Source organism: Haliotis rubra, unplaced genomic scaffold (genome assembly GCF_003918875.1).
Source record: "Haliotis rubra isolate DU_JTF1 unplaced genomic scaffold, ASM391887v1 Scf70, whole genome shotgun sequence".
Classification (NCBI taxonomy): Eukaryota; Metazoa; Mollusca; class Gastropoda; order Lepetellida; family Haliotidae; genus Haliotis; species Haliotis rubra.
Window position 1 is genome coordinate 542828 of NW_025767413.1, and position 18421 is coordinate 561248.

The 18421-nt window shown below is 38.4% G+C and overlaps 1 protein-coding gene and 1 pseudogene across 1 annotated transcript; one reads left to right on the forward strand and one right to left on the reverse strand.

Annotated features, from left to right (window-relative positions):
- Positions 1–2634: 2634 nt before the first annotated feature.
- Positions 2635–15919, reverse strand: LOC124258740 (cubilin-like). Its single transcript, XM_046692822.1, has 11 exons — positions 15802–15919; positions 14534–14633; positions 14068–14201; positions 12302–12451; positions 12031–12103; positions 11754–11878; positions 11153–11317; positions 7794–7872; positions 7148–7272; positions 3629–3796; positions 2635–3406 (listed from the first exon to the last, which is right to left on the reverse strand). Exons 1-11 carry the CDS (start codon positions 15917–15919, stop codon positions 3276–3278), a joined length of 1368 nt encoding a protein of 455 aa, XP_046548778.1. The 3' UTR covers positions 2635–3275.
- On the forward strand, positions 6676–6778 carry LOC124258846 (annotated as a pseudogene).
- Positions 15920–18421: the final 2502 nt, after the last annotated feature.

An 18421-nucleotide genomic window follows, 5' to 3' on the forward strand; every position in this document is an offset into this window, starting at 1 on the left:
ATATTCCCGTACATTTTGTATTGTCTTAACGCCGCACTCCAATCATGACGGAGGCTTATCTATAGTAAAATTAACCGTTCACGAGTATACAAACAAGATTATGGTCCTGGGAGAGTGTGGTAGGGTCCTGTACTGTATCGTTTTTAACAGTCATGTAGTGGAACGCACTGATTCTCCTCTCAATCAGTGCTCTTCCCCACCAAGCATTTATTGTTTGTGATAAGGGTAAAATGCATGCAACACCTAGATGATAATCATTTTCTTGAAATGTTCATGGCAATCGTCAAACAAGGATTTTATCACTGCTTCTTTCAATATACGGACAGCTCCCTCGACGCCCAATCTGAATGCAAGTTTCAATAGTTTTAATACCTGTATGCACTTACTGCGAAATATGTCGAATAACGACACACTATTTCCAGTTCACTTCATAAGGACGTTCTTAACATTGCATTTACTGTATTTGTTCTAACAAACGGGGTCCAAAATATAGCACAAATTTAATAACTTATTGTTATTATTAACCTAGAAGATTTAGGCGTGTTTATGTTATAGCTGTTGCTAAGCATAATTCTACCTGAGATGGTCAAGGTCAGTGAATAAAACGGTACTTATTGGAAGCGATATCAGTCCGATATCAGACATGACCCTAAACTGGATTTAATTTAGTCTGACAAAACCTGGGACCGGTTAACGTTCAACTGTATTTTCGCGAGCCATTTTCTGGAACTGACGTACACTCTCTGGCTCGTTGATTCCACATTTCCAGGAAACCTTTGACAATTCACTAGCTATCACTTTCCTATAAACAACCAAGATTGTCATCCTCCCTATGAGCTACCATGTGATTATCCCTATATACAACAGAACACTTGTAGTTTTACGAGCGCCTCAATCGAATTACCATAAGCACTTCAGCGTGTTTTGAGACTACAACCAGTTATCAACATTTGGTTTATGACAATGAACTGAAGGAAACGTGAGTGGATGTTTCTGTTTTGCATGATATTTCCAACGAACACGTACTTTAATCCGGGTGAATGTGATACTGAATAAACTGTTTGCACTACGAGATGGATACATTCAGAAGAACACCACGAAGCACTGACGATGTGGCGGGTATAGTCTTACCTGTCTACCGTTCATATTATTCTTTTATATCTCTGATATGTGAACATAAGATCTGTTTCATTTACGAATCTATACTTATTGATGTATTAAGCTACACGGCACCTGTGAAGGGCCACCTCCTCGTGGTGGGTGCTGGGTAACGCTAAGCGCTCTTCAACCCCCCGTTGTGGACCCAGGGGCATATTTGGTCCTCCAACCCGTTTGCCGTGGGTTGCGCCCCTGTGTCGGTGGAGGAAGGGAGTCTGGTGGTTGAGGGTACTGGTTCCAGGAACAGTGTTCCTTCGCCCAACACACCACTTCGGCCCTTACTGCACCTAGACGGGTGGTTGAATGGGCCCGGTTCAACCAATCGGCTGGTCACGCCAAGCCCTGTGCATGGTAAATATTTTGCACAAATTTTGATTTGTTCCAAAATATACTGTATAGTCTTGGCGATAAATTTTTGTTGAAAACATAATTATTGAATTGTTACTTTGCCTAGAGTCCTATGCCAGAAGGCGGTGGCTCATGGGCCAATCCGGTAGGACTTATCTTTTCAAGATTTTTCCTGCTTGAGTATACCCTCCTAGTATCCTTGGTGTCGTCTGTTGGAGATCCACAGACATGAGACATCGTCTTTGTTGACACTCTATGGTGAGTGGGGAGCTAGGAGGGTGAATTTCAACCATGGCACCCCCACTAAAAAAACGTACACACGAATCTGACGATTCGTCGTCTTCAGAAGATGAAGTCCAAACAACTTTCACCAACCCTGATAATTGGCCTCGATTCCTGGTAATGTGTGCACCTGATGGAGGCCCTCTCAAGTTAAATCCCTTTGCCGTATCAAAGGGCATAGAGGGTTTGGCTGGAGAGGTGAAAGAAATCAAAAAGTTGCGATCTGGTTCCTTGCTAATTGAATGCAAGGATTCTCCGAAAAACCACATTATTAGCTAATGTTCCTGTGGAGGTGTCCCCTCACAGGACATTAAATCATAGCAAAGGCATCGTCCGTGATGTTGGACGTTGCCTTTCAGACATGAGTGAACATGACATTGTCACAGAATTACATTCTCAAGGCGTTACTCATGTCAAACGCTTCACTGCTAAAAGGAACAATGAACTCTTCCAAACAAATACCTATCTCTTCACATTTTGTGTACCAGTACACCCACAATCACTGAAAGCAGGTTATTGCAGCTTAAAGGTTGATACTTTTATCCCCAATCCATTAAGATGTTATTCTTGCCAGAAATATGGTCACGGCTCCAAGTCTTGCAACAACCCAGCAGCATGCCAACGATGTGCTGGAGCATGCGAAGACAGTACCCTGTGTGATAAAACACCTGTTTGTGTCAACTGCTCTGGTTGCCATCCCTCTTCATCCAAGGAATGTCCTTCCTGGAAGTTGCAGTAAAAATATAACGCTATATGGCAGTAATATTGCCGATGCGATGTAAAATTTTAACTCATTCACTCACTCACTAACAAACGTCCGTCTCTGATATGTGAACATAAGATCTGTTTCTTTTACAAATCTTTATTTATCGACGTATTAATCTACACAGAAAATCACACTCCTCTCACCAACCAAAGCAGACACAAATGTTATCATTTCTATTAAGTATGGAGATAAATGAAACAATACATAAACATTCAATATATGATGCATTCCATAAGAAGACGTAGAATCATGCATAACACAAGTATGTTACAAAAAGTGATCTTGTTGCTTCACATGTTAGCTTTAGTATGTGCTGATTGTTTTCCTCTTGATCAGATTCGATTTGAAGTGTAAAGCAGTCATCGATATCATTTGATTACAGAGCATTGAGCTTTGTCCTTGACCAGGATAAGGAGCATGTACACAACAGCTACCCAGTGTCATTTAAACGGACACTCACTCTGAATTACAAACACGGAAACTGATTACATTGAAAATATTAATCTGTAACAATACAGAAAGAAAAATGACCCCAAACTAAATGAAGGTAATGGACATATTATAAAATTTTCAATATACACGATTGAGGTAAATTTAGCTCCATTATTTATATACACTGCACAGTACTAGACATAAGATATAAACTGCGATTGATCTCTGTGTGGCAATCGGTCCTGGGAAGACTGGAGACTGGATAACGTTGTGTCCATGATGGCTTCTGTTATTTTTGGGTTGTCAGTGGCTGTCTTTTCCGATTGGCTCGTAGCCGGATAGTTATGACGATCATTCCCACCACAACTATGCCCGAAATACAACACACAACAATTCGCCAAACTAGCGAGAAACCAGTACCTGTGGAGATAATCAAATGGGCATGTTGTGAACTTTGGCTTTAAAGTATAACATGAAAGTGTGAAGGTGATAAATCGCCCACATTCACACATTTTCCCAAGGTAAATAAACGCAAACAAATGTTCAGTAATGCTTTGGACAAGATACAGGGGCGGTTGTAGTAACACTCACTTGTTAACATTTTCTACGAAATACCAAAAAATCACTTTATTTGAAACGTACCAGTAGGATCCAAACGAGATTCCAATCTATAGCGAATCTTGAATCTTCTGCCGAGATTGTAACTTGAATCAGACTTGAATTTCAGGTACATTGTAGAAGCAGAGCCGGTTTTGGTTGGTGTACTTTCCCCGCACCAGCGGCCAAGCGAGGGGGCATTGGAGTCAGGGCCTAACCCAAATAGAACCACACAACATATTAAGAACTTCTCTTGAATGCGACGTTACATCACAGCGTTTCAGTGTAATAAAACCTAGCACACTTACACTTTCCGATGTTTCTGAGACCTCAAAGAGACATCTTAAACGCAAAAGCGTGTTGCACAAGAAGACTTGGCCACTCTCCAAATTTAGTGCATTATTATTCCATACTGACACTTAGCTTAATGTTAGCCATGTCCCGAGTGGAGGTGGAAATAGTAAACCGAAAGCATGGAGTGATCCACCCGATTAAGTGATCACTGGTAGAGTCGTATTTAGTTGTCAATTACATTAATCACTGTACCTAAGTCGATGCTGGTAACGTGCATCCCAACATGGCGGCAGGTAAGATCGCTTCGCGATTATTTCCCTCGAATTAGCAGTCTTCCACTTGTATACAATCAAACTTATGTAGCACACTGATAAACCTTGGTGGGGCAAATACATTGAATGCGCTGAATTTGCCTATTAATGTCTATGTGTTGAAGAATAAGCACTTTTAAAATCGCGCGAGGATGTCTGGATGTCGGTTGAGTTACCGACATCCTCGCGCGATTTTAAAAGTGCTTATTCTTCATCACATAGACATTAATAGCCAAATTCAGAGCATTCACAATATTTGCACTATCAAGGTTTATCAGTGTGCTACATAAATTTGATAAGAACACAAAGTCAGTCTGATTGTATTATGGGCGAGGACCTCTTTACTGAATAAATACTGTCTGTCTGTCTGTCATAAGTTTGATTGTATACGGCTGCTCATTCGAGGGAGATAGTCGCCAAGCGATCTTACCTGCCGCCATGTTGGGATGCTGGTAACGCACGTTGCAGTTTGGTTAAATGCTGCCTTGTAGAGTACAACCAGAAATTATTGAGAATTTAAAGATTGTAACTTATTACATTTTTTCACTCATTACTCAATACGGCGGGGCATACTACTGATCAAAGAAGTTAGTAAGTCGTGGTCCATGCTGCCCCAATATCGGACCACCTCTTCTTTCATTTCAGCAATATTTGTCAGATTTTTCTTATTGACACTTTCCTTCATAAGTCCCCAAACATTTTCTATCGGATTTAGGTCAGGGCTATAGCTTAACCAATCTAATAGTGTCATATTTTGGGTCCGAAACCAGGCCTGTGAATGCTTTGAACGATGTTTTGGGTCGTTGTCCTGCTGGAAAATCCAAACATTTCCATAGAACACGTGAGCAGATAGAAGTAAATGTCCCTCGAGAATATCTGTGTACCGCTCACTGTTCATATTCCCTTCAAATACACAGAGGGTGTTGCCCCTAAAGCAGATATGCCACCCCCAACGTTAAATTTCGGGCTGTACTTTGGGACGCTGATACAAAGGTTTTTCAGTTTGTTTGGTCCAGAATTTCAGTGTATTAGGAAACAGCCACACAGAACTTTCATCTGAGAAAATCACATTGTCTCAGTTAAAATTTCTATGCTGTAAGCACCAGTTCAACCTTCGCTCCTTTTGTTCAAGTTTCATGATCGGTGATGGAATTCCTCGACTTTTCTGCCAACCCACTGCATGCAGCTCAGTTCTAATTGTCTCCTTACAGACAGCCACAGTTCCTCTATCAATCATATCCAGACTTAAATTTTCTAAACTCCTTCGTTTGTTTTTAGAAACTAGAATACCAAGCCGACTCCTGTCACACTGTCAATTTTCTTGGCCTACCTGCGCCTCCCTGGTGCTCAATGCCATATCCATTTGCAATATTTTTCAAAACACGATAAAGAGTGGACAAAGGGATACCTGTTCTACTTGAAATCACTTTAGCTGATCTGATGTCCTTGTTATAATACTCTAAACTCAACTTCCTCTTCTCTAAATCATCCATACTGAGGATCACTGAAAATGTCGTCTGCTAGCAGGTAAACAAAGGGGGATAACTCTTTACAAACTAATGAAAAAGGATTAAGGGAGTTGTCTCTCTTGAATGAAACCAAGCACTTGATAGCTTGTCAAGGTTGTTTATACTAGAAATCCAATTAAACATATTCTTAAAATTCTCAATAATTTCTGGTCATACTATATGTCAGTAATATCACATCATGTCAACCTGGTAATAGGGCAAACCAGAGTTTATGATTAGGTAAACCTGGTGTGATGATTTGGTAATCCTGGTGTTATGATTAGGTAAACCGGCTGTGATGATTAGGTAAACCGGCTGTGATGATTTGTTAAACCAGTGGTTATGATTAGGTAAACTTGGTGTTATGAATAGGTAAACCTGGTGTGATGATTAGATCGCCTGAGGGAAATGCACGAGCACGGATGTTATACTACTATATTTACAAAAGCATCCCAAAGGTTTCGTAAGCGATATGAAAGTCATGAGCCTAAGACACTTATCTACTTGGACACTTATACGTCTTTTCTGACAACGTAGTTATGAGTTATCCGTGCCAATTGTCAGCTAATTTTGTTTATACCGTCATATATTCTGTGTCATTGCTACCAGACTGTGCGTGTGGTGTCGACATGGATTTTGTTTTGTGTTTCAGGATGACAATCCAAGAGCACTCAGTACTTGTACCGTTCCTGAGTACCCCCTTAGGAGAACATAACCACCTTAGGAGAACATAACCACCTTATCATAACCAGCACACAGAACTTGTTCTGTTCGTCAGTACCCCCACAGGAGACCATAACCATCTTACCATAACCAGCACACAGTACCCGTACTGTTCCTGAGTACCCCCATAGGAGAACATAACCATCTTACCATAACCAGCACACAGTACCCGTACTTTTCCTGAGTACCCCCATAGGAGAACATAACCACCTTACCATAACCAGCACACAGAACTTGTTCTGTTTCGGTGATCATACTGATCATACTTTTAGGGATCATTTCTATAGTATGCATCGCCATGACTTCAGGTAAAACTGACAGTCTACCAAACCACGAGGACGATGGACCATGAGTATGGTGAGTTAATGTTTTAGATTTGTGACCGAATATCTTAGATTTGTGATCCGATTTATTGTATTAGAATTCTGTACCGTCATTCATTGTAACCTTGTTTATTCAATATACAATTGAGTATTATGAACACGTTTGTGTTTTATTCTACTGGTTTAAAGGGGACTCACAAGCCTTTTATCTCAGTAATTTCTAAACCGTAACAATAGTATATATCGACAAGCTTACATTCAAGTGTTAGTCACAAATTATAGTCTGGATATTCGTTGCCAGGTTACCATGTCATGCTCTACGTATGACGAAAACACGTATGCACTTTATATGAAGCTGAAAAAGATATGAATATTGGTTGCGATGTTTATAATGATCAGTCATACCATCAAACGCTTCCATATAGTCAATTCGACACCCATCAGAATTGTCTAGGATTGACTTCAGAACGGTGATTTTGATGTAGCTGTTTCTATCACCTCCTTCAATCTTCCACGTAGACTCTGTGAGCCTAAAACAAATACTTATGGTGTACCCATTGTCTGTGAGTGTGGCAGTTGATACTGTGAATTCACAGTAATAATTATCAGGTATTAGTAGTACATATTGTCACCTGAAGCTGTAAGAAGCTTATGAATCATTTCACTTCATCACCTGCTGAATACCGTACAACAACTGAAATGTGTGTTATTGAAGAATTCGACCGCTCCGAAGGCTTACATCATCGATGAGTCCATGAATACCTAGACCCACATGGAGTTAACATATAGTACTGTTGGAGCGTTTACAAGCTTTGTTCTAAGACACCATCATAATTATTTTCTTGCCTATTGACTGTAATGTTTTATAAATGACAGAACTTGTAAATGTAATCTGAGCATGTGTATGTTTTCGTTTTCCTTTTATGAGTAGTCCATGTATACTTTCATTTTATCAATAGCTGATACAAGACCATGACGGGTTGTCAGTTTGAGGTGGTTTCATCACTGCTTCTCTATCTATGTTTAAACCTCATCGTTTGATAATACATACCTTGGGCAATCGAATGGATAATTTGGCGACGTAAGAATTGTATTGTCAAAATAAGCTGAAAGAACTTCGTTCGATGAAACTGAAATCAAAATATACATGAAACTGAAATAACGAAAAGATAAATTGTATATCTAAAATTGTGCACGGCATCATAAAATCGCTGTTCTGTTCCTGCAATGTGCACGTATCTGTAGTGCGTCTTGACGGTGAGGTATACCTCTATCGAATTTGTACAGCATATGCCCTGTCGGATTCAAATGTTGAGATCTTGAAGGTCATTTCATTAAATCGATAGAACAGAGGAAGACCTCAAGAAATGTTGTAGGATCATGAGTAATCCAACGACTTGGAGGTCCCCTGGTCGTGGAGTTGGTTGAGATATACCTTAAGGATTACTTAACCAGAAATGAAGTAGGTTGGTTGGTTGGTTAGTTGTTTAACGCCGTACAAAGTAGTATTCCAGCTATATGGTGGTGGTCTGTAAATAATCGAGTCTGGACCAGACAATCCAGTGATCAACAGCATGAGCATCGATCTACGCAAGTGGAATACGATGACATGTGTCAACCAAGTCAGCGAGCCTGACCACCCGATCCCGTTAGCAGCCTCATACGACAAGCATGGGTTGCTAAAGATCAATTCTAGCCAGAGTCCCAGAAATAAAGTCTACTCATTCAACACATTAAATCATTTTACAATCATGAATACAATTTTTACTACCCCAAAGGAATTTTGGTGTCATGCATAAACATGTTGAACATTGCACTCGGTTACTCTGTTGGTAAGACAGGATCCACTGCTGAATGAAATGGATTAAAACATTAAGCGACCAAATCTTTGTTTAGGAAAAAAAGCAACCCCAACTTTGTATTTGAAAAATAATAAAAACGATGATGATCGTTTGAAAATGAAACAGAAAATACAGCTGCTGCAGAAATATTAAGACGATTGGAAAGCAAATGTATAAACTTTGGTTTAATGTGTATTTTGACAAGACAACATATTATTAGATTGTCTCGTACTTGCATGATTCATGGCATAAACCAGGGAGACTCTATAAGGGGGAGTGGTCACTCCTCGGAAAGCTCCTAAGCTATGCCTCGGCTCGCCACGTGACCAGTGCAGCCAATATGGCGGCAGCGTAGTTTTTAAGATTGAGCCCGGTTTATTTTCAACAGCTGATTACATACGCTGAGTGTTGTGACAACTGAAAACCTACATGTAGAAGATAAGTTACCTATTCTGTCACTTCATTTTAAGTCAAATACTTGTTATTAGTGTCAGTATAAGTACAGTAGCTTTGTAGTAAAGTTTCAAGTGGGCATGTTGTAGCTCACTGGCTTCAATTCTCAGTACACAGCGAAGAAAGACTAACTTATATCGCTAAAAACTTCTTTCACATATTCGTTTAATTTTTAGAAGGGAAATATACCTTTTGTTTAAAGGTGTTTGCAAGTAATAGTGATATTTTTATAACTAAAACAAATTTGTTAGGGTGTATTTGAGGTGTGTGAAAAATATGACATATCGCCGATCTGCCATTGAAATACTACAGGGCGTTGTTTGAGTGTTTCTAGTTAGTGTTCAAAAACATCTTTCACATACACCTTCAATTTTTATGAGGGGAATATACCATCAGGTGAAAGGTGTTTGCAAGTAATAGTGATAGTTTTATAATTTAAAAAAATTGTTAGTGTGTATTTGAGGTGTGTAAAAAATATGACATATCGCCGATCTGCCATTGAAATACTACAGGGCGTTGTTTGAGTGTTTCTAGTAAGTGTTCAAAAACATCTTTCACATACACCTTCAATTTTTATGAGGGGAATATACCATCAGGTGAAAGGTGTTTGCAAGTAATAGTAATAGTTTTATAATTTAAAAAAAAATGTTAGTGTGTATTTGAGGTGTGTGAAAAATATGACATATCGCCGATCTGCCATTGAAATACTACAGGGCGTTGTTTGAGTGTTTCTAGTTATTGTTCTAAAACATCTTTCACATACACCTTTAATTTTTATGAGGGGAATATACCATCAGGTGAAAGGTGTTTGCAAGTAATAGTAATAGTTTTATAATTTAAAAAAAAATGTTAGTGTGTATTTGAGGTGTGTGAAAAATATGACATATCGCCGATCTGCCATTGAAATACTACAGGGCGTTGTTTGAGTGTTTCTAGTTATTGTTCTAAAACATCTTTCACATACACCTTTAATTTTTATGAGGGAAAATACCATCAGGTGAAAGTTTTTTGCAAGTAATAGTGATAGTTTTATTTTATTTTTTTGTTAGTGTGTATTTGAGGTGTGTGAAAAATATGACATATCGCCGATCTGTTCTGATACGCCATTGGTGCTTGTGATGCTTGAGTGTTATAGTTCTAAAACTTCTTTCTTTCTTGTTGATCTTAGTATTTGACAAAACTGGAAAGGTGTTTGCAAGGCTTTGTGATAGTTCTAAACTTTCTGTTCTTGAGGGGTCTGTGACAGTGTCAGTTAACATTCTGTCAATGCCCATGTCATTCCACACATGCAATAAGATATCTGAATTAGTTACTAATGTAAAAAGATGTCTCAAAGTAGATTTTTTATAAAAAGGACAGCTGATGTTAACATGTGTTCTACCGATAGTTTTGCTTTCTTTAACATGTTTGGGGAGGGATGGCCGTGGTGTATCATTTATTCTTTTATTCATTCACATATGTTCTTTTTCTTTTGTTCTTTTTCTTAATTTCTTTCATTCATTCACATAAAATTCTTGCTCTTAATTCATTCATTCATTCATTGTAAAATTCCGACCTATACAATACACTGGCTGAAGTACTGTTAAACGCAGCCCAAGTTGCGCTGGGACCGAACCAAGTCACTGTGTGCGTTGGAGCATGACGAGGCACACGTTAATTAGTACAAATGGTAAAGAAAGCAAGCGAGTGACCTATCCCTGTTGTAGAGTATCCCTGCATAAACTCATCACTACTCCAGTATTACCCTTTGAATGGAACCGTATGACATGGTGGGCCCAATATTACAAGAAGGAAAACGGTTTCACTTTCTCGAGCACGGCACTGAGATTCTGCTTTATGTTAACTCAACGAAGATAGTCCAATACATTCGGGTATCTGAAGTTGGTTATGAAGAGTTGCTTCCCTTAGTTTTGATTATCCGATAATCACAAGTTTGAATCTTTGATTCACTTGATTGTGAGTTTTGTTTTTCAGCACCAGCAAAATGTTAAATATCCAGAAGGTGCTTTAATTTGGTTTCTCTACTAACTCTAACCTGACAACACTGTCACAAATGTGAAATGTTCCAAACGTTGTTAAACCTACATTGATTTCAGTCTACAGCATTTTACATTACCATTGAAGTGTCCAGCCCTGATATACAGCTGTAATCCATCATATCTCCAGTCTTCGATGTGCACTCTGACGGTGATGATATTTCCTGAACTGATGTATTGACTGCTAAATATCCCACACCACTTCCCAGGAGTAGTGGAGCCATTGTTACCTAGAGTATTGATGCCTAGATGCATAAAAGAATCAGTGCAAATAATAACATTAAGGATAAGTGATACAGTTGTTGGTGGAATTCTAAACTTCATACTTAATACTCATTACTGTTAACTTGTTATACATTTTAGGTACACACAAATGCTTAAAAGTGGTAAACTACCTGTAGATGTAAAACAATTTGCAAAGCAAAGTGCATACTTTCATTTTCGATTCTGTCGTTGTTGATACCAATTGAGACGTTTGACATCTGCATGACACTCTTGTGTAATAACAAAAAGGCGAACGTTAACTTTAACAGAGTCTGGGAAAACTGTTACTGATGAAAACTGTATCAAGAATACAAAGTTGTAATATCGACCAAAGAAGATCTACGATCTCTTTGCAAGACACGTTTTAGGCGGTGATTATTTGTAAATACGAGCGTCATTCTCACAGATAAACCTCACCATCGTAAAGTTCAAGGTAAGACGAATGACATGGTGGTCGGATGATGGGACCTTCCACGTTAGTGATATCAACCTGAATGTTTGTGTTTGTTGGTGCATGTATAGTCCAGTGGCAGTCTTGTATACTAGAATATTAAAATATCACAATCTTTTAGACATTTAGACATTTTGCGCTATTTTTAGTATATTACATTATTAGTATATAACATAATCTAAACCAACAGATTGATTTTATTTCAATAGTATATATATAAACTAAAAATAAACATGGTCTTACCCTCCATATGGCCCTCCCAAGATTGTATCCTCATTTGTGGTAACGTTGACTATTCCTCCGCACCTAAATGTCTCTGAAAGAGTGAAGCCATTTGACTTTGAAGCGGGTATCAATATCATTGTGCGCATGTATTGAATATTACTCATACATACCAACTAGAAAATTTTGAGAACGATGGATGGTTTCATGGGATTACCATCATATTTATATACTGAATGACATGTGATCATAATGATTGTGACTAATTTGAACACAAACGTATGCTTCTTACCATTTGTTTCCAAATATTTCAGTTTGAAGCCTCTCTTCTCATTTGAATTCTGTGTAGTGAACTGAACTGTCATAGCTGGTCCTGTACTCTGGAGACTCGGCCTTGACACACCACACCAGAATAATATCGTATTACTAAAGACGGAAGGTCCTGGAACAATCAAGCAATGGTATAAGCTAAGACCGAGTTATATTTGACCAGAAAATATTTTATTTACGTGCTTCTTAGAAGTATGCCGAGAGAGTACAATAAATGCTAATTCACCACGGAGTGCACTGACAATGTACGTCTACATTCATGTTGCATATAGAGACATATGAGAACATTTAGAAACTTATCACATTGTAGTGTGTACGAAAACGGGTACAAAAGCTGAAAACGGATGAGTGAGTCACGTGTGTGATTTCTGTTATCGTTACGAGTTATTTGGTTGGTTTTTTTTGTTTTATTTTACTGTTTGGATGTCAGTTGAAAAACTCATTTCAATCATTTGAAGTCAGTAATGTGACTCAAATAGACCAGCTAATATCAAGTCTTAAGCAGTGGCTATAGTTACTTCCCTACAAACAATTTCACGTTGGCGCAACGTTCAATCAATCTTTTTTTCAGTACTTAAAAGGCCACAGGCCTGTAGTACATTTAGAGTTTACATGAGTAGATAGAAATCATTTATAAATTCTTTTCTGTAACAATACTTTTTCTTAATCTCATAGCGAAATAGATGTACATTGCCAGATTCTGTAATATTGATGTGGTAGTATCTGTTAATAGTGGAATTAATGTTCTTACACTTGGATGTTTATAATAGTATGGCTTTAGGTATTTTGTTCGTAGAGTCGTATAAGCAGGACAGATTAGAAGAAAATGTAGTTCATCCTCAACAGTACTCATATTACATAACTGACATATTCTGATTTCTCTTTGTATACCTGCATACCTGCCAGTTTCAATAAATAATTCATGGGAAGAGCAACGAAAACGAGAGAGAGCTATACGGAACTTCTTTACGCCGATTTTTGCTAAATAGTCTTCAAAACGTATGTCCGATTTCCATTGGTTATAGTATAAACATTTTGTGGATAGAAGTAGTGATTCCGACCAAGCCTGGAAATAGATATCTTTCATTCTTTGTGTAAAGGATATGATAAAATTGGTATGCAACTGAACATTGTGATCACACCACACATAACCATAACCAGTTTTGTACAACAACTCCCTTGGCGCAACGTTGTCACAACATTATGCTTTCGTTGTTACAACGTTAATCTGTGTAATCCTATTTACGTTATCCCAACATTGTGGCCTGAAGTTGTGATACGTCATTTTACGTCGCCTAAAGCTAAAGTTATTTGATGCTAACGTATTTTACGTTGTATTTAACGTAAATAGTTGAATACTTTTCCCTGTAGTGAACAGTATATAAGAAACAAAGCAGAAATTCACCTCAATGTTTATTCGTCAATGAGCATGTTGGTTTAGTCATGGGTTTTCTGAAGATGTAGCTGAATAGTGAAGACATAATCTCAAAGTGAAAAGTTTTACAGAAAACTCTATCGTGGCAAGTTATGAGAAACGTTGTTTTAACGTTGCGAGGAGCCCAAAGCATAACGTTTCCTGAACGTAAATTTGCAAAGTTGCTGTAACGTTGTGACATAGCGTTATAAAATGACGTAATATACTAACGTTGTGACAACGTTGTGTCATGACGTTACCAATCTACAACCTTCCCACAACGTTGTGAAAACGTTGTGTGCCAGCTGGGTTACCATTGAAGGCTGTGACGCGGCTATCTTTGCAGCTGAGGTAATCGAATGACGTCTGTACGTCCGAGTCAATGACGTCGATGCGCACCATCATTTGAGGTTCAGACGCCGTGATTACCCAAACACAGTCTAACCCGCTGAAACCAAGAACTGCCAACTGGATGTTATGTCGTTTATCTTTAATGTTTATTTCAATTTTAACTATAAACCTTGTGAGCGCTTTAAGATTAGATGTGATGGTCTACAATGTGTTCACATCCGTCTTAGTACATTTGACCTAATTTTGTCTAATATTCTTCGTGAGTCGGGTTCAACGCCTCTTTAATAATTGTAAAGCATTCCACTTACATCATGTTTATATGAACACCAACTGATGTTAAAGATTTTGATATATTTCTAGTATTTGGGGCTTTTTCTTAAAGCAAGTTATACATTCATAAGAAATATAAGTTAAGAAGTGTTCACTTACTTCTGAGTTATCGCAGGGTATCCTGGAGACTGGAGAAAGTTTGGATATGTAGTTGCATTGAGAAATCGTGGACCACAAACTTTAGCAGGAGGAGGAAGCACTGAAACATTCCAGAATGTGCTTTTCATGATATTTAAGGTGTTTCATCGTTGTCTACAAAAATTAGAATGCTAGATTAACTACATAGTGAGTGTTTGGGTTTTTTTACATTCCAGGCCTACCAATCTCTCAAGCAAGGGTTTACCAAAGGTCACTTACAACCTCTAGCAGCAAAGCACATACCTCTACGTGAACTGGGAGACAATCGGAGCCGGAAGCCCGTTCCGCTGGTATCACTGCCAGTTTTGAATACCAATTTCATAATGTATCCATTAGAATAGTAGGACCAACTGGAGATGTTGACGAATTTCCACAAAATTCTCCGATAATGACTTCTCCATCACTAAACGCTGGAAGAGACAAATGGAAATAGGATGTAACATTTCTGTAATGAACTCTCATGCGTAGATCGTCTCCGTCTCCGTCTACCTTCCGGTCATCTAATAATTAATGATCACATCACAGACGATAGATGATGACTTGACATAAAATGATTATATTTCCATATGCAGTTGTCTGTATTTTTCAATAGTTGACTGTTTATGTATTAGTTCAAGTGCACCGACAGTTCAACTGATCTGAAACAGCTGTTGGTTCCAGATTTGGGTTTACTTACTGTCGGGAATATCTATTTTGTTTACAAAATACACATTAGTTGAATACTAATACTGAATACTCGCGGACACAACTGACAAACAAAGCATACGCAACCATATTAAAGACCAATATACGTTCACATTTGCCACTGCGTAACTTTGTCCTTATAGACAAATATTTACAAGCGTAGTCGTAGTCGAAGTCACACTGTTTTGTAAAAATCCGAAATATTGACATCGTGCAGTAGGTTTAGCTCTGACAAGGCAGCGTGCGTGGTCGTGCTGCCCCTTGGAGTTGCTGGAAACATTACGTGTCTGACACAGAAGATCGGACCCCAGTCGGGGGATAGATGGCCTTTAACGTGCATACATGTCACAAAAACATTATTTATAAAAATGGGGTAACAGCAGAAGTTAGCAAGTTTTATGGATTTTTACTGACAGTAATGGACAGGTATAGATACTGATCCGTATCGCACACCGCTATCTCCAGGTCACAATCACACAATCGATACAAGTGTGTTCAATAAAAATTGAAAAATGTATGTACGACATAACAGCTCTATCACTTACTTGCGGACAGCGTTACAGAGTCATCATGACATTGGGGGTAGTTGCCCTCTATGTCTGAAGATATGACGTCAAGCCTCATGTTTCGTAGTTTCGTCCCAAACATATTAATTTCCAACATTATGACGCAGTCAAGATTGCTGAAAAAAGTTTGCATCGTATCACGCAGTCGAAAGTTCAAACAGTAACGGATAATGGGTAAAGTGACTTCAAATGGGTTTTTGTAACATCATTATTCATATCACAGATGCACAACAACATTGTGCATACATAATGCTGAGAAGTTGAAAAACAGAATTGATATACATATGTATATCACTAAATAAGCCTTATTTGCATGCACCCCTTTGCCCCTGTCGTAAAAATACTCATGGGGTCAAAAGAGGTACAGCAGGTACAGGAATGTGCCAAACATATTCTGTGGATTATTATTTTACGCCTGTTTTAACAATATTCCAGCAATATCACCAGAAATGGGCATTTGTTTGAGTGGCATTTTAGAAGTTGAGACGTACAATATAGAAACAAATTTTATGGTTAACAACTCCTTTATTTCGCGAGTGCGACGTTTCGATACAGATTCTTGTACCGTTGTCAAGTAGGAGTGATGACAACGGTACAAGAATCTGTTTCGAAATGTCGCAAAATTTGTTCTATATTGCTTCGCACATTGTCCCCATGTGGGAAATTGAACCCAGGTATTCTTTGTGACCAGCGGGCGCTTTAACCACTAGGCTTCCCCACCTCTGTGGATTAAATGTTTAGTAACGGGTTAGAATATTTTGTACAATTGAGGTATTGGCGTTACAAAACATTACTCTTAAAATATTACCTTGTCTGAATTCTGCAAGATCTCTGAACACATATTTAAGCAGTTTGTTGTCGGAAATATTGTGTTCAATTATATATTAACAACATTACTATTGCACCAGTATAACTGAATCAGTTAAAGCTGAAATACCACTGGCATTAATGGTGTGATAATTTCCTCAACCATACGACGAAAGTACCGTTGAAGATTCAGCAACCCATGTTGGTCGTAAAATGAGTCTAATGGGATCGAGTATTCAGGCTCGCTGACTTGGTTAACACATGTCATTGTATTCCAATTGTGTAGATCGATGCTCATGCTGTCGATCACTGGATTGTCTGGTCCAGACTCGATTATTTGTAACAGACCGCCGCCATATACCTGGAATATTGACACCCATGAAGATGCTCACTGGATTTTCTGGTCCAGAGGTTTCATTACATACCGCCGTCATATAGATGAAATATTGTAGCGATAATCAACTACAAAAGAGACATTAAGGTACACACCTCTAGATGAAGCATATTTTGTAAACACATCACTGTTTAGTTCAAATGTTGCCAGTTACAAAACTTACATGGTTGTGAATGAGATCGCAAGGACCATGGCAATGAATCCATGGATTTCAAGCAGGTGTACCCTTGGAGATACAGGTGTACAGAGGTAAGCCAAGACTTACCTGGGATAAGAATCGGGGTATCCAGGTGACACAATGTATATGCCGTGGTGCCTGTTGTTCATCACTATAGTCCCATTGCAATTGCCCTCTGTATAAGACATTTGGAAATTCAATTATGATGACACACCTCAACATTCGTGCTGATTATGACATTATACTTAAAACGGACAGTGACGTCTTCAATACATGATATTGTTCCTGTTCATCTGAAAATGTTGATTAGCAGATTGTGTTGAGCTTACAAATTAACGTAAGCATTCGTGTTTATTCGTTTTCAATATATACAGGTTATGAGGTTAAACGTATCAAATACGATGTGTCGGCTGACCTGTCAACGTTCATATGTCACGATTTGCCGTAATCCAGACGTTAAATGACAACTTTACCAGGTAAAGTGAGATTAAAAAGGTGTTAATGAAAAATTTGTCAGATGTTATTATATATACTGCACGCGAATTTTTGTAATGATGTTATTATGAAAACAATGTTATTCCACTTTGGAATGTATCATATATTTACATTTAAGATAAGTATGAAAATAATTTCATGAATCACATCCGGTTTCCATTCAATTTTCCACTGTTATCCAGAAATGACCCTGGCCGTGACCAGTCTTCGTTGACCGTATTCCGCAGTAAAAAATACAGTTTCACAATGTTTCACATGGGCGTAGCTACCATTATAAAAAAAAGCCCGGGCTTAAACATGATTTTTGCTATGAAAGTTGGGCAAGCCCTCAATACTATCTAAATATAAATCTTTGAAACCTATCGGGCTTACACGAAAAACTGGCTAGCCACGCACCTGTTTCACGACTTTTTCAGAGAATTAACACACATTCAATTCAAAACAGTAAAGAAGAGACATGGTAAATCTTAAACGATGGCCAGGTACATGTATGGGTGAGAACGATAATCCAGATTACCTGGTCTCGCAATATAGTCCATCTCGAAGCCTTGCCTAGTTATGTAGCCATCAGTTGTAAACTCTATCAACAGTGAATCCTTTGAACTGTAATATCCAGGTTGAAACATGAGTTGATCCAGATCACCAAGAATTTGGTCCTCTGAAGTACAAGTTCAAATGCATCAGAAATCCGTCGTCTACCATTGGCAGTTGATCAAATATTCGCG

What these genes read in the sequence shown, in the direction of transcription:
- LOC124258740 (XM_046692822.1), bottom strand. Translation starts at nt 15,919, where the DNA reads ATGTTGGAAATTAATATGTTTGGGACGAAACTACGAAACATGAGGCTT. An exon ending in TTGGGAGGGCCATATGGAGG is followed by an intron (nt 11,879 to 12,030) that starts GTAAGACCATGT and finishes TTAATATTCTAG; the next exon opens with TATACAAGACTGCCACTGGA. An exon ending in TTACCTTGAACTTTACGATG is followed by an intron (nt 11,318 to 11,753) that starts GTGAGGTTTATC and finishes TTATGCATCTAG; the next exon opens with GCATCAATACTCTAGGTAAC.